Below are 22,458 nucleotides of genomic sequence, written 5' to 3'. Positions count from 1 at the left end.
ATTTTAGTTTTTAAAACTGGGGAGCACACTATATTGACTTTATGGTCCACTATTGAGTATTGGCCTAAATTTGGAAAACATGACCAATTTAAAAGATCCCTTTCACCCTCCAAACCACTATAATTCTGTGACTCACTTTAATTTTCAGAACACTTTGTGAGATGTACCTTGCCATATAGAGGCTACTCAGCTCCTTTTGAACACCATTATTACATCCGGGAGATTTCCTCTGGCATGAATGCAGCCCAGATAAGAGACTTAAGACTCTGCTAACTATATTCTCTGCAGTGAACTATCTATTCAGAAAAGTGCAAAACAATGAAGCAGAAGCTGCAGGGAATCTTTTGGTCTGTTAAGGGAGACCGTGGAGGTGTGGGTTTTTTAGTATTACAGTGACGGAAGTTCCATCATTCAATGTCCAACATTTGCCCTGTATGCCAAGAAACAGAGCCAGTGGGGTTTGACCGGATAGAATGCACTGGGTCTGACTTAGGTGTTGATCCAAGCTGGGTAGTCTCCAAGTCTGCCACTTTGGTCTTTCTGGAGATTGGGGGCCACCTAATATCCTTTAATAATATTATGGTTTTGATTTTAATTTTTCTGATGATTAATGATGTTGAGCACCTTCTCATGTATCTGTTGCCCATTTGTGTGTTTTTCAAGATAAACAAGTAAAATGTATTACTTAAAAAAATGTATTTCTTACTGTGTGTCATGGTAAAAAAGAATATTGAAAAACACAAGTCAAATCTAACCTCTTCATTTAACATATAAAGAAGGAAAAATAAAGCTTAGAGAAATCAAGTGATTAATGCCCTGGTGGTTAATGAAAAGCTGAAATCAGGATGCAGAAAATCTCTTAGTCCTATGCTCCATCATAAGAACATCATCTATCACCTGGAAGAATACTTCCCATTTTCTATGTAGACATCTTCCTACATTAGTCCTGTTGTGAAAATTAAATGAATTTCATTAATTAGTATATTAAAAAAATACTGTAAATTTTATCATTGCATTTGGAGTTAGGCACTAATTAATGGTTTTCACTTGCTCTAGTTAATACTGGTTTTAAAACGATTATGTTAATTCTGGAAAGAGAGGTAAACTGTGCTATTTTAAAGATTTTTATGTTGGCAGATATGTTAAGAACTGCAGGAGAGACACTGGATAGTAGTTATAAACAAATTCTTTAAGAAAATAATTCTATTTTCAATAAATAGAAGGAATTTTAAAGTTGTAATCCACCATACTGAATGAAACATATCACTGAAAATACGTCTTTTCTTGCTAGTTCTCCACTATTATTTTAATTGAGGTATTAATACTAAACTTACATTTATAAAATGTACAATGGTGTACATCAAGAGTGTAAAAAGACTTGATGTCCCTTTTTATTATGGAAGATAGAGATATATTCCAAGCTGGCCAAATCTTTGGCTCATGGCTATTTAGAAATATAATTTTCAGAAATTCAGTTAAAATGAGGACTGGAAAAATAAAACCTAATTGTTTTTAAGACTTTGATAATAAAGAGGATCAAAGAGGAGTAAATAAAAACATAGTGGAGAATAAAAATAAATGATTAATGCTTTAGACCATCGAAAGAACTCCAATTTCTACTGTGTAGTCTTATCCCACCTACAGGAATACTCAATAAATAATGGAAAGTACACTTATGCAAAGTGTACCCAGAATCTTTCTATTCACTAACTCAGTGCCATCACTCAGATTTTGATATGGATTTTAAAATTTTACTTTTCATCACTAATATTTTTTGAGCTCTCACTGAGAATAGAATGCACCTTATTTTTACATGTTGACTCTTATTATCTATGGGAATTTGTTTCCCTTATAAAGAATATAACTGCAAACAAAGAAGACAGGTGTTTTTCTTGCCAAGGACATTTTTCCCATACTGAGTGGTTCTTTGACAGAGAAACTTACTATGACACACCAAATGTGCATGGGGAGGAGTGCAATAGTTGCTCAGGTAAGGCAAAGAATGAGGATGAGAAATTTAGTTATCCGGGCTTTAGTGCAGTCATGAGAAAAAATGTCTCTTACTCCCAGACTGGTTTATCCTGCTCAGTGAATACTGTTTTATTCCAACATCCCCTTTTCCACCAGCCGTTTAAAATAATAATGAGAGGGTGCCTGGGTGATTCTGTCGGTAAAGCAACTGCCTTTCGCTCAGATCACGATCCCAGAATTCTGGAATCGAGCACCACATCGGGCTCCCTGCTCAGGCGGAGCCTGCTTCTCCCTCTCTCTCTGCTGCTACCCCCTTCTTTCACTCTCTATCTCTCCCTCTCTTAAATAAATAAAATCTTAAAAAAATAAAATAATGAGAGAATTTTAAAAAAATAAGATATTTACAGTAAATGAAATCCTGTCATCACATGGGAGGCAAAGGTGTTGATATTTTCCTGCACATAGGATGTGCTTGTTGGCTATGGCACCGAACATACTTCCTGCAGAGAACCCCCCTTAGCAGCAACTGGGACAAATATTTTACTTAAATGGAAAATCCGCTACTTTAACAGATAGAAATCTTTTTCCAATATTTCTAATCACACAAGAGGAAGGTTATAAACTTCCTTTTAAACTGTGGTCTATGGCCAGTTGCTATAGTCCTCCTAAGAAAAGTCAGTATTGGTTATATTGGCCTTTACTCTATTTGAATTCATGCAAATTCAGAATAAAATCCAGCTTTCCAATTCCCTTCTCAAGGAAGTATGAAACCAAAAACACATTTAAAAAAAATGAAGCTCTTTAATTTGCTTGAAAAAATCACAACTAGAGAGTCTTGAATAAGTTCTTTTTACTTTTTATATTAATATTCGATGTTAATATTATACCAACTAGAATAGCTAGTTAAAAAACAGCAGAAAAGTCAGTTTCTTAAAAACAAAGACCTTTAAAAAATCTCATTGATGGTTTTGTCAATTGTAATACTTATATTTGATAAGGGTGCAGTGAAATAGACATTCATATATGCTGCCCCAGGTGACATAAACTGCCACCACCTTTCAGACAAGGCATTTGACAATATATATTAAAAACTTTAACATGTTTTAGTTAAAAATATGACTCATGTTTTAGTTAAAAATTTGACCCTTTGATTAAAAAATTTGACTTTTAGAAATTTAGCCTAGTAAAATGTATAATTAAATAGATAAACATTTGTGTACAAGGGTGTTCATCACAGCATTATTTGGAACACCAAAAAACTGGAAACAACATAAATATACTATAGTTGGGAATTGGTTACTAAAGTGAAAGGCTATTCATATAACAGATTACCTTACATCCATCAAAAATATACCATTTGAAATAAAGATATATAAGCAAAGAAAAAAATGTTAACAGTTGTTATCTCCAAGTGGTGGGTTTCCAGGTGACTTTTACTTTTTCCCTCAGCTTTCCTGAGATATAATTGACACCTAACATTGTGTGAGCATAAGGTGTACAACATCTTGACTTGATATTTTGTAAAATGTAAAATGATTACCACTATCAAATTAGCTACCACCTCCATCTCATCACATATTTACCATTTCTTCTTTGTGATGAGAACACTTAAGATCTTCTCTCTCAGCAATTTTATTTCACTCCCATCTGTATTTTCCAAATTTCCTTCAGTAAACACCTTTACTTTTAAAAAGGACTTTAGGGGCGCCTGGGTGGCTCAGTCGGTTAAGCGTCTGCCTTTGGCTCAGGTCATGATCCCAGGGTCCTGCTCAGCGAGGAGCTTGCTTCTCCCTCTCCCTCTGTTCGTGTGCGTTCTCTCTCTCTTTCTCTATCACTCTGTCTCTCAAATAAATAAATAAAACCTTTAAAAAGAAATAAAAAGGACTTCAAAATTCATTTGCAAGTAGTAGCAGGGAGAGTTTCTTTTAGTACCATTCAGTACAAATGAAATTTAATGCCCTCTTTACAATGGTTGTAACTTCCAAATATTTACACCTCTTTTCACCTCCCATACATATTTAAAATATACGGAAAGAGCCAAAACAACTGTGTCATTAAAGCTTCTCTTTCTTCTCTAATGAAAAGCTCCCAAATAAGACCACCATAGCCTCAATTTATTACACATGTGTGTGTAACTTCATTATAATTAGTTCTTTTGAAGTTTATCTGTATTTGATCTGCCTCTTCACTGTGCAGGTAGGAATACATCTTCCATCTTTATATTCCACCAGTCTTCTCCCTTCATTTACTCCCTCCTGTTCTTCCTATGCTCTAGAGAGTGTGTACGGTGCTTTGCTCTTCAGAGTCTTCATTATTGAGAAGGTGGCATATAAAAGTCACATAACGCAAGCTTTATTTATATTCGTAAAATCAATGCTTAAAAAATTTTTGCAACATTTTACAAACAACATCACGTAACCAACAACTGCAGTTCGGGGGTACTCTTACAACTTAACACAATCCTTTAAGAGCTTTCGGCCTTTTGTTGAGCAGCCTCAACACCACTTCAAGAACTAATACAGTCAACATCTCTCTGGGGAGCAGGGACGGGTATCAACAACCACACTCCCCGGGAATTTCCAAAGAAAAGGGCGAGGAGGGGTGCAGGTGATGGTACAGGTTGCCAAACCCACTTAGGTACACTTCACATAGACTAACCCACCAAATTAAAGGACAGGAGGACACCCAAGCCAATTTTTAAAAGCACTCAGTTCTGATGCAAATTAAATCAGGGCACGCTCCCTGTGACACCCGGGCCACCACAAAAGTTCTTGAGGGCATGTGTTGAGGGTTCTCCATTTTTCCTTTTCTCTCCGCTATCATCTACTGCTTTTCTTGGCCTTCTCCGTTTCCCATTTCCTATGTCCTTCGCCCAGCTGTGGCACTGAAGGCATAACCACTGCCGGCCCGTGAATTAAGTCACCACTTGGTAGTCAGACCTCTCCTCGCGCCAATGAAAGCATCTCTGTTTGGGTCCCTTGAAATGTAAAATTCCTGTGCATCGAGTCATCTCAAAAGCGCTTCCCCGCGCTATGCAGCTAAAGAGAACCTATAAGTAACAAAGTACAGCAGGGGTTCAGGTAGAGGACTCAGGGGATGGGATGGCTGGAAGACATGAACAGGATGGACAGTACAATCGAGCCCCAACGAAGCAAACTCAGACGCGCAAGCGCGTGCTTCACAGCGCCGGCGCACAGAATCTGGCGAGGGGTGGGGAACAGAAAGGAGCTTTGGGGCCCAGCGCTCCCAATGCTTCAGCTCCCCTTAGCCCGCAAGCCCCGCCTCCTCCAGCTGCTCGCGGTCCCAAACAACCGGGTGCGCCGCCGGCGCTCTCCGTCCATTGGCCCTTAGCCTTTTCCGTTTCCGCCCAGCCCTCCACCGTCCACCAATCAGCTTGAGCGTTTGGGTAAGGGACCACCTCCGAGGCCGACGCTTCGGCTCCTCTGCCTCCCCCGGCTGCTGCCTCCGCTGCTGCCTCCTCCTTCCCCACCTCCTCCGTCAGGCAGGCGTCTGCGGGGGCCCGAGGGGCGGCGGCGGCGGCGGCAGCGGCGGCGGCGGCGGCGGCAGCAGCGATATGGAGCCGGAGGCCGGCGGCCGAAGCAGTGCTCGCAGGCACGGGGCTGGGCCCCCGAGCACTCCGCCGCCTCGGGAGCAGGAGCGGAAGCTGGAGCAGGAGAAGCTCTCCGGGGTGGTGAAGAGCGTCCACCGGCGGCTCCGCAAGAAGTACCGGGAAGGTAAACAGCGAGCTTGAGCGAGGAGGGAGGGGAGGCCTCATTGCCCCCAGCCCCTTGTCACCTCTCCCCTCCCCCAAGGGGCCACCATTACAACCTGAAGGAGCTGCACGTCAGCCCCTGCCAGTGCCGCTCTCCCAGGCCCCGACGCCCCCTTCTTGGTCGAGTCCTCAGTCGGCGTCAGGCGCGCTCTCCCGCCCCCTTTTCTTCGAGGGCCCTTCAGGAGAGTTCCAAGGCTGTGGAGGAACTGAGTCCCCACCCCTTCCAATCCCCTGTTCCCAGTCGGGGTGCTGAGATTGTTGTCACTACACACACAAACAAACGCACCCTCCCAGAAGAGGCGGAGGTCGCTTGTCGCCAGAGAGGTGAAGGTAAAATACGAAGGCAGGTAAAAGCCATTTGTGAAAGACAGATTGAAAGAAGCCTGAGTTGCCACTCTCTCCCTTGCGCTTGAGCAGGCTGTTTGATTTGCTGCCCCGACAGACCCCTTGCCTGTGGGTTTAGCCAGGCAGTGCTGGAGCTTCCTCGCATTGGTTTCCAGGGCTGCGAAGTCAGCAGGCCTTCTAGCTGACTGGACTTCACCTTGTTAAAGGGGGGAGGGGCGCCATCCATAACCCCCGCCCCCCCGCCATTCTTCAAAACCTTGATCTTACTGTTTATTTCGGTGGGGAAGGAAAAGATCTGGGGCAGGTTCTCAAAATACTGTTTAGCTTTGAATAGTCTGTGTAACCACCAAGCCTCCTAAGGACACAGATGCCAGTGAAGCTGGCCATCGCTGGGAACCTGTCCTGTGGAAGATCTTAAGCAAAGGAAGAAGCCTTTAGTAGCTTTTGCTTCGCCTGAGGAGCGTTTATAGTTGGGGTCTACAGTTATCTTTGGTGTTTTTAAATATAGGCTTCTTTACAGAGCTATTTTATAGGTCACTTGACATTGAAAATTCCCAGTTTTTTTACACACTCAGGAGAAATTTCTTGAGTATCAAAATGAGGAATAACCTTCTACTTGTTCTCACTTTGGCTTAATTGCAAACTGAAAAGTCGGCAGTCTTCTAGTGTTAGTCTTATAGTGAGTTAAATTTAGGATTAGAAGCAAAATTTGTTACAGTGACATGTAATACCATGTTACTTTTGATTTACAAACACTTTTCAATTGCTGTAGAAGATTAAAAAGAAGTATCTTTTCCTTTGAGTGTAGTTGATATGTTTCATTTTTCAAACTTTAAATTCAAAGTTTTCCTCCCTTGGCAACTCAAGCCTAGCTTTTTACATAGCTGTTTAAATAGTCATCCTCAAAGATGGCCTATAGTTATTGTTTAATAGGTAACAATAGAAAGAGACTTATCAGGCATAGTTAAGATGTTGACATTTGTTTTTTAAAAGAACGCTTTAACCCCCAACCCACAATTTATTCAATAAAATGAGTAGTTGTTATGGCAACCATTGCATCATTCTTGATTTTCAGAGAATGCACTTACATAATGGCATTCACTGTAGATTGGAGAAATCCACTGGAGAAATGAAGAAATAAATGGACACAATTTCCTTTAATTTATCATGCTATTTTGTAAAACTCCAAGTACGTCTTTTTAAGGAAAAAGCTGACTAGCATATAATGGTTTCTATTTTTACCTTTTTATAATAATATTATTAATTTATTCATATATGAAGAGGTTCCACTTAAATCAACACACTACTAATGTGTCATCGTGTCTTCAAGTGCTGTTTTTACTTGATTAGTTCTCACATGTTGAAACATGTCTTTAAACTTGAATATTAACCAAGGGAACCTTTGTTTATAATGAGAATTGGTAGTTGGAAGTTACTAGAGCTAGAATAGATACATGTGGTTCACAAATGAATGATCTAGTGTGCTTCTGGGCAGGTGAAGTCCTGGCAGTCTGTAAACATTTGAGTGAGACTGTTCATTAGGCATTTCAATGCCCTGAATTCACTCAATGATCTAGATTTCTCTAGGCTTTATTTCAGTGATACACAAAGCCCCATCAGTGAACTAGCAAAGTTAAAGATCCTAAGAGCATGCCCTTCCTACTTTTATTTCTGACATGTAGGTCAAATCTTAGTTGTGATTGGGCAGAAATCTGTGAAAAGGTGAAAAGGCTGTGGAAAAGTCTAATTATGCACATAATCCCAAGAAAATAATTTTTAGTGTTTTCCTCTGAGGTTTTAGTGTTGTTATAATACTGGTGGTCTACAGTCTGCAAACATACAAGTTCATTTGCAAGTCACCTGTGATCATAAAATAATGATGTAAATGGAGCTTAGATGCTAGGTCGGGTTATACAGGCCTATTTAAACAGTAACTGTAAGACCATCAGCGATGTAAACTACACACCTTTTATAACAGTATTCCTATCAGAAGATGCAGTGAAGATTCCAGCTTAGAATATTGGAATGTGAGACTAGAAGGAGCCTTAGCATTTATCATTGATTCCCAAATATGCTGATCAGTAGACTCATCTGGGTGCCATTTAGAAAATTCCTGTCTTCTACCTTAGGTATATAGTTTCAGAATCCTTGTCACTGGGGCCTGGAAATTTGTCAGCCAGTTTTTGAAATGGGGATTTTAACTAGCTCGTTCCTTTTTACACATGAGTGTGCCAAATCCCCAAAATACTTAAATAACTTGCTTAAAGTTTGGATAGGTCACCATTAGCACTGTACGTATTTTATGGGCATAATGGTTTTTCTTCCCAATTGCACACCTAATGGTGACTCCACATGTTGGTGGAATAGGAGGGAAAATGGGAAGCAGAAGTTTGTGTTGGGTAAAAAGATGTAAATTGATGAGAATGGGGTAATCCATGGGATAGGTATGATTAGTTGAGTTGGGACTATATGAGGTACGGGTTTTTGCGTGAGAAATGGCGGGAAAGGAAATTAATTAGGGTAGAATGAAGAATGTTCACTGGATGATAAGGACGGGAGTGAGCGCTGGATAATGAGTATAGAGTTAGATACTGTAGTTTTCCCTTCCCTTATATCTCGTACTGAAATTGAAAATGAAGCAGGAATAACAATGAAAATAAGATTTTCCTGCTGTGGTAGAAAAAGATTTCTCTCCATCCTTCCCAGTCCATTTGTCCAACTGATGGTTGTTGATGGGGTTGAGCAGGCTTGGGGTTGGGAAGGGTAGTGGATAGAATGGTAAAGACAAGCAGGTGGATTTAGTGCGCTCCTTCTTTTACCACTTTTTTCCTCTCTATTCCATTTACTGCCTGTTCTCTGTCACCACTTAAAAGATCCTTTGCCAATTTGTATAAAGTGAGAATTGGTGATAATGGTCAGTGTTGTAGGCAGTGCTGATTTATCTTAAGTAGTTACCAAGAGGAAATGGTAGAGAAATGTCTAGCAGTGGTGAGGAGGTGTTTGTAGTGTCAGCCATTTATAGCTAAGGGACAGTCTTTTAGATTGAGTTTATATAAATGGAAATATGCTTGCAGATATACGTGTTTTCTGTCTTTGCTATACAGAATTTTAAAAATAACACCACAAAAAGCTGTCTACAACTCATGATACATTTAAAATATTTCTGGCCTCCCATCCAAGTACTGACCAGGATGGGAGGCCAGAAATATTTTAAATGTATCATGAGTTGTAGACAGCTTTTTAATGAGAAACAGCTAGTTTTGCTTTCCAAACAGGGACTTCATTGTTTAATCCGATCTGCCTGATGAGTACATATCTAATTGAGAACTGAAGTAGAGCCATGTGTATTTTAAGTTGTCTTTGTATGTTTTCTTCCATAATCCTAGTCACATAATCCTGTTCTTGTAATGATTATTACTATGCTTAGCATCTCTTTTTCCAGACTTAAAGTTTTCAATGATGTAAAAATCCTGAGAAAATGTAAAGGCTACAGTTGTTAGAAATAAAAGTGTGATTTCCATTCTGTGGATGTCTTTAGTAAATTTCATCAATTTATTCACTCTGAATTTATTCTCTATGCCAAAACAAGTTAAAACAGTTCATCACACAAACCCATACAGCTTATAAATCAATCAGAAAAGTAAAAATGCATAATAACCTGTTAACAGTGATATTCTCAAGGTCATGGGATTATGGGTGATCTTTATTGTAGTTTCCTATATTAAAATCAATGTTAGTAACAGCAATGATGATATTATAAAAGCAGTTAAGACAGATTACTGATACTGAAGCACAAAAGGAGAACACAGGCTATGTTGGTTCTGTAGACTAATTATGTTTCAAAGATAAACAGTTGTGAGCAGCATATTAAGAAGCACCTACTAAATAGTCTAGTTGAGATGTTTAATTCTTATTGATTATTCAAATTCTTCATAGTTTGAGACAAAGGGTGAGCTAGAATAACAGTTTAGGATAGGCTGAAAAATACGTTTGTGATTGTTATTTAGCAAACACCTCAAACAAGAGAATTGGCAAGGAGGGAAAAACTGTTGAATTAGAAATAATTTTAAACTAACACCAAAAGGTCTAAAAATGAAAGAATGAATGTAATGTTTGTGTTTTTCCTGAAACAAACTTTTGAAATTGTTTTTAAAATTAGGATAACAGACTTTCATTGAAATTTCCTGATTTTTTTTTTCCTTTTATGGCCTTCAACACTACTTCAAAATACTAAGCAACTCCGTGACCCTAAGAGACTTAGAACAGTTTTTCTTTTTTTTTTACGTTTTTAAAGTGAGGTTTTATTCTGTTTTCTTTACTTTTTTTTTTTTAGTCACGCTCATTCTGATAGAGAATCAGAAAGTGTTGCTTTGTGATAGAATCTTTATTTAGTCAGCAAAATAAGGTGAAGACTGTCCACAGAAGGGCTTTGTTAACTTTGCGCAAGGAGAGTTGGAACTGCCGTTCTAGCAGGGAGAAAAAAAATGAAAGGTTTAATAATTAGTAACACTAAAAGAGAACATTGATAAACAGCCATTTCAGTGAGAGGCACATGGTATATTAGCTATTTGATTTTGTTATTTTTAGTCATCTTTGTAGGTTTTTTTTTTTACATTTCAAAAGGTACAGTAAAAATTAAGTAGATCCTCTTGATTGACGTAGATCCTTTTGATTGTTTTGTGGGGGAAAAAAACAATAAATGCGTGGATCTTAGCCTTGGTTCCACATCAGTATCGTCTGTGGAACTTTATGGAACATAGGCATATGTATTTAAAAGCTCCATGGGTTTTATAATGGACAGAGGAGTTAAGGAACACTGAGCTAAAAAGTACTATAGAATAGGAAGGAACCTAGAAGAAAAGAGATCACCTAGGAGACTCTTATTCTAATCTCACTTAGAGTTAATGATAGCATCAATAACAACAGTGATCATGAAAATAGAGAAATATATACCAAAGACTTTTTGAAGGTCAGAGTGAGTAGTTTCAGTAAAAGTAAAGGGGAAGAGTCAGAGATGATGTCTAGCTTTGTTGTCTGGGAAAATGTGAGTTCCCATTTTCGTCCATTTTGGAGATGTGTCTGTGTTGGGATGGGACCAGGGAGAACAGAGTAAACAGGTTGATTTGTCTTAGGGATGGTGTAATTGTTTAGTTTGGAATATATCCTTTGGAAGTGTAGGATTGGAAGCCCTGTCTGTGGAAGTTGAAGTTTGAGGCCAGATGAACTGCCCCACAGAGTGATGATAATGTATAATTGAGTACAGATCCTTGGAAGACACCAGTAGTGTCCAATTTTACATTAGTGCCCCTCTTTCTGTCTTATGTTCCCATACCACAATTGTGCTTGCTTTTATTGTATTTATCCCTTACCATTTCATTTACCTGTGTTTCCCACTAAATTTAGTTCCTGGAGTAGGACTCTGCCTTTTGTTTTTATATGCCTTATAAATTTAAGACACACACAAAAAGAAAGAAGTTAATATAGATATTTCCAGATGGTTGAGTTTAATTTTTTTATATTCATTTGTATTTATAAATTGTAAATTTTGGGTACAATTTTTTTGTAAAAAATTTATGGTCCTGGCTTCTTATATTGAATAGTTAGATTAATTTTACTCTTTTAATAATGGTTGAAATTATCAATATAAACATCATACTGTTTCTCTGTAAGTAAAACAGTAAATAGTGGAGAATATAGATATTGTAAAGTGCCTTGTCCTTAACATTTGGTACATGTTTGTTGAATCAACTTACCTTAATTTAGTGTATACTGTGAATTTCTCTTCTTTCTATCTGCTACTCCTCTTTCCCTACCCATTGGTTCCTACATACCAGTGTTAGCCAAAGATTTAAAAAAAAAAAAAAAAGTTTTGTCCAAACAGAAAAATGAGAACTAATAAGGATATTGTATTGTATGTCTGTGTGTGTTAGTGTTAGAAGATGGTAATAATTTTATGTATGAGTGTATATTTACTTAGGTATTGTAACTTCAGAGATAAAAGTTTTACAACCCCAATATCAATCTCCTGAATTCTGGAAGTGAAATTTGTACTAGTTGCAAAATGAAAACATCTGAGAACCACTGATGTAAACTATACTAATTTATTGTGCTCTAAGTGTAGGTATGTTGATGCCCATTGCAAGGGTTATTTTAGAATAGATGGCTAATCACCATTCCTTTAGAGGGGCATCTGAATATCCCCTTTTCTCATTTATAAAGAAATTTCTCTACCTAATATAGAAATTCCTAGTCCCATTTATACAGAAATTAATTCTCAGAAGGTTGTTCATAAGTCCTTTGTTTACACTAAGCAAGTGATCTCTGTGGTTGTGCACATCAGTAAAGTTGTTTCATAAGGGAATAACAGATGTTGATGTCGTTGATTCTGACTTTTCTTAATTCTTTCCATCTCAAGTGTAGGAAATACTCAGTTTTACATTTTGATTATTTTTATCATAAATATGTTTATAAAAAGAGAATGCTCCAAACACAAGATAGACTGTGGGCTAAATTGTGTTTGTAGATACTGAGTTTCATCCATGCAGTGTTTTGTATTTTAATTAAATTTGACTCTTCAGGATGCCCCAAGCCTCACTGATATGTATATTTCAGGAGGCATTTGAGTTTACAGTCTTACCATAGACGTGTGGTTTTGAGCCATCACTGCACGGTGGCTTCATCTGGGGAGCATTAAAATAAATAACCAGTTCCCACTCCTGATCAATTAAATGAAACTTCTGGGTGATTCCAGTTTGCAGCCAGAGTTGAAACCATTGCCAGAAATCTAACAGTTAATGCAGTTGCAGAGACTAAATAACTGCATTTGACTGACAAAAGACCATTTGTTTGTGGCAAGTAGAGTCAGTATACTTTGTTCTGGTGCAAAGCTTTGTTCATATCTGTGAACGTTCATAAATGAAAAACTTGTAAAGAGAGGCAAGGTGGTACGGTGGTTAGAAGTGTGGACTTTGGCAGTTGACTACTAGGTCTGATGTGTACCCTTGAGAAGTTTACTTAATCTCCCTGTACTTCAGTTTCCTTATCTGTAAAGTAAAATATCTGCCTCAATGGGTGTATTAGAATTAAATGAGTTAATATTTGTGAAGTACTTAAAACAGTATTTGCAACATAGGAAACATTAAATTTGTTAAATACATGGTTTAAGAAATAATAGATGTATATCATTAGCTGTACTCCCTGGGTGCTTTTAAGGGCTATAACATTGAAGATTGGCTGGTTCCTGGAATTTCTACTGAGACTGCTCTGTAGTCTCTCTTCTTCAGTATTAGAATGGCTGAACAGGCTTTTTTTTTTTAAACACTTTTTTAAAAGATTTTATTTATTTATTTGACAGAGAGCACAAGTAGGCAGAAAGGCAGGCAGAGGGAGAGGGAGAAACAGGCTCTCTGCTGAGCACAGGGAGCCCAATGCGGGGCTTGATCCCAAGACCCTGGGATCATGACCTGAGCCAAAGGCAGCCGCTTAATTGACTGAGCCACCCAGGCGCCCTGTAACAGGTTTTTTTTGCCTCCTCCCCTTTCTTCTTATATTTCTGTTTTTATAAGAAAGATCTGACCTTCTTAGTACATTACAATATTGGTTTTTTTCCCTCATCAGAGAAATGACTAGTTGTGGCATGTTGGGTATAAGATGCAGGTTTTCAGGTGTTCTTGTGTTTGAATCTGAGGAGCTGCTTCTACACCACACACCTTGGATGTTTTTTTCCCCTTTAGGTGTGTCCACTATATCAGGTGCTCAGGAATTCTGAGAAGCCTGGTTTAACTGTATTTGTGAGACGCTCTGGTCCTAAACACTTTAATGCCTTGAATGGCTGTTTCACTTTTTTCCACTTGGTCATGAGGTTATCTGCTTACCTCATATTAGAGGAAATGATCTTTAAAGGTTCTTAAAATGTGAATTTGGTAATCTGGTCATCTGTAGGTAATACATCTTACTGCCCATATTTGATAATATACCTAAGTAAAAATTAAATAAAGTTTTAGTTCTGAATTTCTCCAAGTTCAAGATTTGTTTGTGATCGGTTTTTGTTCTTTTTAGAGAAGATGATGACCCTCAAATTTAATGAATACAATTAATTTTTTATTTTGTAACTTTTACTGTGCTCATGGCACTTAATTTTTTCATTTTAATAAATGAAATTTATTGAGGTACAATTTATGTACAGTAAAGTGAACCTATTTAAAGTGTATAATTCAATGGTTTTTTTAAAAAAATTTTATTTTATTATGTTACATTAATCACCATACATTACATCATTAGTTTTTGATGTAGTGTTCCATGATTCATTGTTTGCGTATAACAATAACACCCAGTGCTCCATGCAGTACGTGCCCTCTTTGATACCCATCACCAGGCTAACCCATCCTCCCCCCCCCAAACCCTCAGTTTGTTTCTCAGAGTCCACAGTCTCTCGTGGTTCGTCTCCCCCTCCAATTTCCCCCCTTTTATTTTTCCCATCCATCTTCTTTTTTTTTTTTTTAACATATAAAGTATTATTTGTTTCAGAGGTACAGGTCTGTGATTCATCAGTCTTACACAATTCACAGCGCTCACCATAGCACATAGCCTCCCCAATGTCTATCACCCAGTCACCCCATCCCTCCAACCCCCCTCCACTCCAGCAACCCTCAGTTTGTTTCCTGAGATTAAGAATTCCTCATATCAGTGAGATCATATGATAGATGTCTTTCTCTGATTGACTTATTTCGCTTAGCACAGTACCCTCTAGTTCCATCCACGTCATTGCAAATGGCAGGATTTCGGGGGGTTTTTTATGGCTGCATAATATTCCATTGTACATATATACCACATCTTTATCCATTCATCTGTTGATGGACATCTTGGCTCTTTCCATAGTTTGGCTGTTGTGGACATTGCTGCTATAAACATTGGGGTGCATGTACCCCTTCGGATCCCTACATTTGTATCTTTGTGGTTAAATACCCAGTAGTGCAATTGCTGGATCATATGGTAGCTCTATTTTCAACTGTTTGAGGAACCTCCGTACTGTTTTCCAGAGTGGTTGCACCAGCTTGCATTCCCACCAACGGTGTAGGAAGGTTCACCTTTCTCTGCATCCTTGCCAACATCTTGTCATTTCCTGACTTGTTAATTTTAGCCATTCTGACTGGTGTGAGGTGGTATATCATTGAGGTTTTGATTTGGATTTCCCTGATGCCAAGCGATGTTGAGCACTTTTTCATGTGTCTTTTGGCCATTTGGATGTCTATGTCTGTTCATGTCTTCTGCCCATTTCTTGATTATTTGTTCTTTGGGTGTTGAGTTTGATAAGTTCTTTATAGATTTTGGATACTAGCCCTTTATCTGATATGTCATTTGCAAATATCTTCTCCCATTCTGTTGGTTGTCTTTTGGTTTTGTTGACTGTTTGTTTCCTTTGCTGTGCAAAAGCTTTTTATCTTGATGAAATCCCAGTAGTTCATTTTTGCCCTGGCTTCCCTTGCCTTTGGCGATGTTTCTAGTAAGCAGTTGCTGCAGCTGAAGTTGAAGAGGTTGCTGCCTGTGTTCTCCTCTAGGATTTTGATGGACTCCTGTCTCACATTTAGGTCTTTCATCCATTTTGAGTCTATTTTTGTGTGTGGTGTAAGGAAATGGTCCAGTTTCATTCTTCTGCATGTGGCTGTCCAATTTTCCCAACACCATTTGTTGAAGAGACTTTTTTTCCATTGGACATTCTTTCCTGCTTTGTCAAAGATTAGTTGACCATAGAGTTGAGGGTCCATTTCTGGGCTCTCTGTTCTGTTCCATTGATCTATGTGTCTGTTTTTGTGCCCGTACCATACTGTCTTGATGATGACAGCTTTGTAATAGAGCTTGAAGTCCAGAATTGTGATGCCACCAGCTTTGCTTTTCTTTTTCAACATTCCTCTGGCGATCTGGGGTCTTTTCTGGTTCCGTACAAATTTTTGGATTATTTGTTCCATTTCTTTGAAAAAAGTTGATGGTATTTTGATAGGGATTGGTTTTGTCAGATGTATACAGCTATGAAGCATTACTACACTAAAGATATAGAACATTTCTTTTGTTTCCCAAATTTCCTTATGCTCTTTTGTAGTCACACCTCTCTCACTCTGTACTCCACGTCCACTGATTCCTTCTCACTATAAATTTGTCTTCTTTTTTAGAGTTTTGTGAATATGGAATCATGTGATTTCTTTTGTATTGTATACCATGTAAGAACCACAACAGTGCAGTGTTGATCTTTGATATCATGAAGCAACAAGGGTAAACCACTAAGAATAATGACATGCTATTCTTATCTAAAATTAGCCTCAGATTTACACTTAACAAAATTTCTTATCTTCTGTGCTTTATCTTTTTAAAGTGAAACTTGTATAAATTTAGGAGTGAAAATTAGGAGTTATTGAGAAAATAATATTATTTCTAACATACTTATAAACATCAGATGGTCCTGGCATGTAAAAATGCATGTACTTTAGCACCATATATCTTTTTTTTCCCACGTAAAAGTAGCTCATCTATTTAAATAGTGTTGTTGCCAATAATTTCTCCTTAAGCTTATAGCTTTTCCCAAAAGATATATGTACTGTTGGGGTTTTTTCTATTTCAGTAGAAAATGCTATTTGAATTTTGTTTTTTCACAGTTTTATTTAGATGCATGTACTGTTATCAAATAACTTAATGGATACAACTGCATTTCCAGCTGCAAGTTTTTCTTTTGACAATAACATAAAGTAAAAAATATTATAAATCAGCATAAAACAGTGAAGTTTCCAGAAAATTGACTTTGAATCTACTCTTTTTCTAAGCCTCTTGTAACTCATATTTTGAGAACACTATTTTGAAGTATTCAAATTTTACTTTTTTATCACTATTATCCATTGACAGTTGTCAACTATAGTTTGAATTTTACTCTAGCACCAAATTTAATTTATGATTTTGGTGTTTTGTGTATTTTTTCAGCATGGCAAAAATGTAAAACATTTTTCCACCATTAATGGGGCACCATCACTAACTCCTATAGCTTATACAAGTTATAAATCAAAATAGTCTTTGCCTTTCAATTTATACTTTCTAATGGGAAAATTACCATCTTATGGTTTTAATAGACAATATACATAAACAAGTGACAAAGTACTATAAGGATTGCAGATACATATAGGAAGGAATTTTAAGATGATCAGGTAAGAAGCAGATAAACCTTTTTGAATATGTGAATTCAGTTATTGTTTGAAGGAAAGTTGCTTATAACAAATGGCAGGAGAGAGGTTAATTCGAAAAGAAAGAATAGTATCAACTTTTAAATAGAGGATTCCATTGGTTCACTTGAGTTTGGAGCTTTTCTTGAGGTTATTTAGAAGAGCAAAAATGAGTAACTCCTTAACTCCATTATACTTGGTTCTTAAAAGACAGTTGCACTCAATAATATCTTAAACTAATCACAAAATTATTAAAAATGGAACTTTTTTCCTTACATCCTCATGACTTATTTATTTTATAACTGGAGGTTTGTATCTTTTGACCCCCTTCACCCATTTCTCCCACACCCTACCCCACACTTCTAGCGACCACCAGTCTGCTCTCTGTATCCACAAGCTTGTTTTTTTGTTTTTGTTTTAGATTCCATGGAACTTTGTCTTCTCAATTAATGAATTAATGTGCTATTAATTTTTTCCTAGTTAGTTGGTACTGTCTTTTCATAGGAAGTAGTAGCTCATATTTTTTTCTTTTAGTTGTCACACAGAATGTTTGTGGAGGTGAATTTAATCAATAATTAAGATATTGTCTTGAGGGGCGCCTGGGTGGCTCAGTCATTTAAGCGTCTGCCTTTGGCTCAGGTCATGATCCCAGTGTCCGGGGATCAAGGCCCACATCGGGCTCCTTGTACTCTCTCTCTCTCAAATAAATAAATAAAATCTTTACAAAAAAATTTAAAAAAGATAATGTCTTGATATTAGGACCAATCTTCAAAATAACTTGGTTCATTGATTTCTGTTATTGAACTTAGTTTGACAACTTGAATTGGCATTAGTTGTGTTTTAAATTATTAGTTTTTTTTAATCACTGTTTTAAACTTTTAAATATAAGAAGAATATAAATAGAAGTCATGTTAACTTAGTTCTAGAATCTTCTTAGGCAAATTGATGACTTTATCTTTTAGACTAAGCAGAGGTTTAACTTGATCTTTCAAACTATGTATTTGAACAAATGATTACTGATTTCTTCTCTATGTTTGTTATTTTAGTTTGACCATAAAATGTTCACTGATTATTAATTTCAAGTTCGGCTAGAGGGCATATATTTTTAATTGTGCTTTCTAAAAATAATTTTTGAATTCTCTGTATTCGGACAAGATGAAATGTATTTATTGGAGATTTACTTTTCCCTCCCTTCCTCTTCTTTCTTTCTCTTTCTCTCTTTTTTTTAAAGATCCATTCATATTTTAGAGGATGTCCGTAAGAAGTGGGCAAGAAAATAGATATTAATCACAGTGATTTTGAGTCATCACAAATGCCAATATCATTGTAAAATCATTGTACAACTGATTGCTAATTCATTGAGAACTCTGAGCTTGAATACATAAGCATTTCTGGTTCTGTTGACTAGATCTTTGATGCAGATCTCAGGAAGTTCTTAGTTCCTGATTTGCTGTTTGGTAATGAAAAAGTATTATTCTTTTAAATAATTAAATCTTTTAGATGTTGGTTGACCTAAATTACTAAATGATAACTAAAAATTCTTAGAATCAAGTTTTAACATATTTTTTGTGTATGCATTTTGACCAAGTTAGCAGAGCAGTTTTCATTATGTATACTGGTCACTTGTCAACCTTAACTGGTTTTGGCTTTTAGAACCCAAATCATAAATTATTTTGAAAATACTTGGCTTGAAGGATAAATACCATTATTTTGAATACTGTAAAAACAAAGAATGGACTATTATGGAAAAAAACTGAATTTGCCCATTCTATTTTTAATAACTTTATTTAAAAAATAGTAAGCTTTCAAGGGTATTCTAGAACGTGAAATTTTTTTATAACTGGAGACTATGTTTTTTGTTCAACTTTGTAACCACCATTTAACATAGTGTATTCTTAGCAGACAGGGTTTGATACATTCTTGTTGTATATGATTTAAAAGTTCTGGGCCCAGGATGCCTTATATAGGACATAGGGAACATAATCAGGTTCATACCTTATAGCATACACCACATTTTATGACATACCTTCTTCCCTTTCTTTGATGCCAGTGCTAGCTCATTAACTTTGTTATTCTGGGTAGCATTTGACATAGAGTATTTTTTCCCCCCAGGAAATCCATTGGAAGAATGAAAGATATATACAGTTACATTGTTTAGTCTCGATCATATATAAGTGCACTGCACGTTACTAATCACACATCAGTTTCAGTATCAGCATACTTGGGGAGAGTTTCGACACTTAAATGTTAACGAAGACATTAAGTTCGAAGTTTTCTGCAAACAGTTTGAGTTAAATAGGCTTTACAGACAGAATTTGAATCCTTCCTCAAAACTTCAGTGGAGCAGATAGTAAGCTTTAAAACCCTACAAGAAATTGATAGTATGTACACAAAATTTTGTTGAATGTGAAAAACTACAGGTCTTCTTAAAAGCTGAAGGGCAGGAGGTTTCTGTAGATATACAGTTATCTTTGTATATATACAATTGCCTTTGCAACTCCAGTTAATTCTAGAGTAAATTGAATTTCACAGTATACAGAGATAGAGTTGTAGTAGATGCATTTGGTGCCCCACATAACTTACCCTTGGTCTTCAGCTGTGGTGGACAAACACTGAGCTCAGAGGCACCCAGCCCTAACAAAGTCACACTTTAAATGAGTGCTGCTTTCTTTTCTGCTTTCCACTGTTCTTCAGCACTGCTGGAGCCTGCTAAGGATGTCCCTTACTCAGTGTTTAAGTGCAAACTAGAAGTACAGGTTCTCAACAACTCTTAGTTAATTGGGGATTGTAGCTGATGCATAAAATGTTCCAGCCTCCTGTTTTTTAGGTGCACAATTCCAGAGGCATTCATACGCTTCTCTCGCCCACAGCAGCGAACTCAATAGTGCACCTTTGTATTAGCATTTTTTCCTGCCTTGGCTCATTCTCCCCACTCCCTCACTCCTGTTTCCTAGGATTCTCTCCCGAACAAACTACTTATACTTAGGTCTTTGTCTTATGTTGTATCTTCTGTAGAATCTAAGCTAAAATGCCTTAAGGGAAATCTGTTTAAATATGTTAAACATAGCTTTTCCCATACAGCTTTTGTTTGAATGATTCTTATTACCAACAGATGTAGTAATTTTATGTATTTATTTTACATATTATATAGGACAGTGAAACTTAGAAGTTCAACCAAAAGGCCTTTTAGAATTGAAGATATCCATCTTAATAAAAGATAAAGCACCTTTAAAATGATACTATACCTTAATGAACCCTTTGATACCAAGTCTGATGAATAGTCAGGAAGTGTTAGGAACACATAGGTATATTAATGTATCATTAATCAAAATATTTTTTTCAAAGACTTTACTTCCTGTAGTTCTATTTAGAGATTTGGTAAATAACTATATCTGAAAGATGTTGCTAAAACTGAGGAGTTTTTCTTTGAGAATTTAGGAAATACGTTTGCCTGCTTGTTTTAGTGGATGGTTATTACAGTCCACTCTATAACAAATTGAGAGCTCTCTCACTACACAAATATTACTGGTTAATGTAAATATTGTTGTATAAATACATAATCCCCCAAAAGAGAACCCTTCATCCCTTTTGGGTTTATAGTCGGTATTCAGGCCAAGATTGAGACTGTGATAGTCTCACATGCCCTCACACACACACAGTGTGTGTGAGGGCATGTATGTACTTTCATTGCTGTTTCGTAATTTAGTCAAACTAAAGGGCTAGTATTTTGATTTTCAACACAGTCCTTGTTGGACACTGTGCCTACAATAATAAGGTTTTTCAAATTTTGAATAAGTAAAGTCTTGATAATTTGAACTGTTATAATTCTTTTTCTGTGTTAAAAAACAAAACAAAACCAAATACACCTCTTAAATGCTAGAATCTTATAGTCTCACCAGGGGAGAGAATTTGAGTATAACTATTAATCATCTTCAAATTTTGCTGTTTTATTTTATGTTTTTAAGTTTAATTCTGTCACCAAACAATTGCCTGCATTTGAACATAAGGCAAGAAAACCTAATCTTATGATTTGGGACGTTGAGTGATAATTTTTGTTTATCCTTTTGTTTATTCTTTTACCCTTACAATTATGTTAATGTCATTTATTTGGCCATAGCATTCTCATTACATTCTTTATCAGAACGCACCTCGCTCTTTCAGATTTCATATTAAAAGTGGTGACTGATTTAATGTTTTTAAAAATGTCGTGGCCAGATAATATAGTCAGCTTATAATTTTTATTCAGAACATTTTATAAAGACTTAAAAGTTTGGAGAGACTTCCAAGGTAATTTCTCTAGCAGCATTTTTGCCCTAGGATTATAATTTTTTGAAGTACAGTATGCCGAGAGTATGTCCAATGTGTAAATAAAAATATTTAGCTTGCTTGCTAATTTATGTTACCATCTCACCCATCAACCCCTTTTTAATATAGGAAACTGTATGTAGAGATCCAAGAAAATAATAGACAAGAAGCAGGCTTAAGTAACTTTACTCTGTGCTGCAAGGTCATATTGCCCAAGGGGTAGCAGGATAATTAATGCTTGAATGCCCAGCCATAATTGTTCTCTGTGTGTTTTTGGTTTATAAACTGATAACTCACACTTACATCTACTTATGTTTATTAGTTCCATTCAGCTTCACAAATCCATCTGTTTAAAATGGTGAAATTTGTTTGATTATCAAATCATCATAGTTAAAATGATGCATCATTTGCATAAAGGAGCTTTTAAAATTAAAAAAATTTAAGCTTCATGAAATTTGATTTCATGATTTTGCTTTTCTCATTTTTAAGTAATTTTAGGTTATGCAGAAATAAACTTTTAAAAGCCATTTTTAAGTGAAGTTAACTTAATTCATTTTTTTCCCTTGCTTTTAGTGGGAGATTTTGATAAGATCTGGCGAGAACATTGTGAGGATGAGGAAACACTTTGTGAATATGCTGTTGCAATGAAAAATTTGGCAGATAACCATTGGGCAAAAACTTGTGAGGGCGAAGGTCGTATTGAATGGTGTTGTAGGTGAGTGTTTTTATGAACTAACATTTTTGGTTTCTAATGTATTGTTTAAACTCTTAAATCCAAATAATGCTTTGTATAATTCACTGTACCAAAATAGGACTGTTTTAAAACAGATTATGTCTTTTAAATAACTTTTCCCCCTTGCCTCA

The 22,458-nt window shown here is 36.6% G+C and overlaps 1 protein-coding gene across 1 annotated transcript in view; it reads left to right on the top strand.

Moving 5' to 3' along the window:
• Positions 1–5,412: 5,412 nt before the first annotated feature.
• The window catches only part of SAMTOR (S-adenosylmethionine sensor upstream of mTORC1), a 94,214-nt gene continuing 77,168 nt past the window's right edge, over positions 5,413–22,458 (top strand). The window contains exons 1-2 of the mRNA XM_028104959.2: positions 5,413–5,705; positions 22,168–22,309. Coding sequence (XP_027960760.1) covers positions 5,546–5,705; positions 22,168–22,309 — 302 coding nt within the window. The 5' untranslated portion in view covers positions 5,413–5,545. The remainder of the gene's footprint in view (positions 5,706–22,167; positions 22,310–22,458) is intronic.

Source organism: Eumetopias jubatus, unplaced genomic scaffold, assembly GCF_037043125.1.
Source record: "Eumetopias jubatus isolate StellerSeaLion01/CBP00866 unplaced genomic scaffold, mEumJub1_p1.0 scaffold_14, whole genome shotgun sequence".
In the NCBI taxonomy this organism is placed as follows: Eukaryota; Metazoa; Chordata; class Mammalia; order Carnivora; family Otariidae; genus Eumetopias; species Eumetopias jubatus.
Note: the sequence above shows the minus strand (reverse complement) of the source record. Positions and strands in the feature narration are given on the sequence as shown.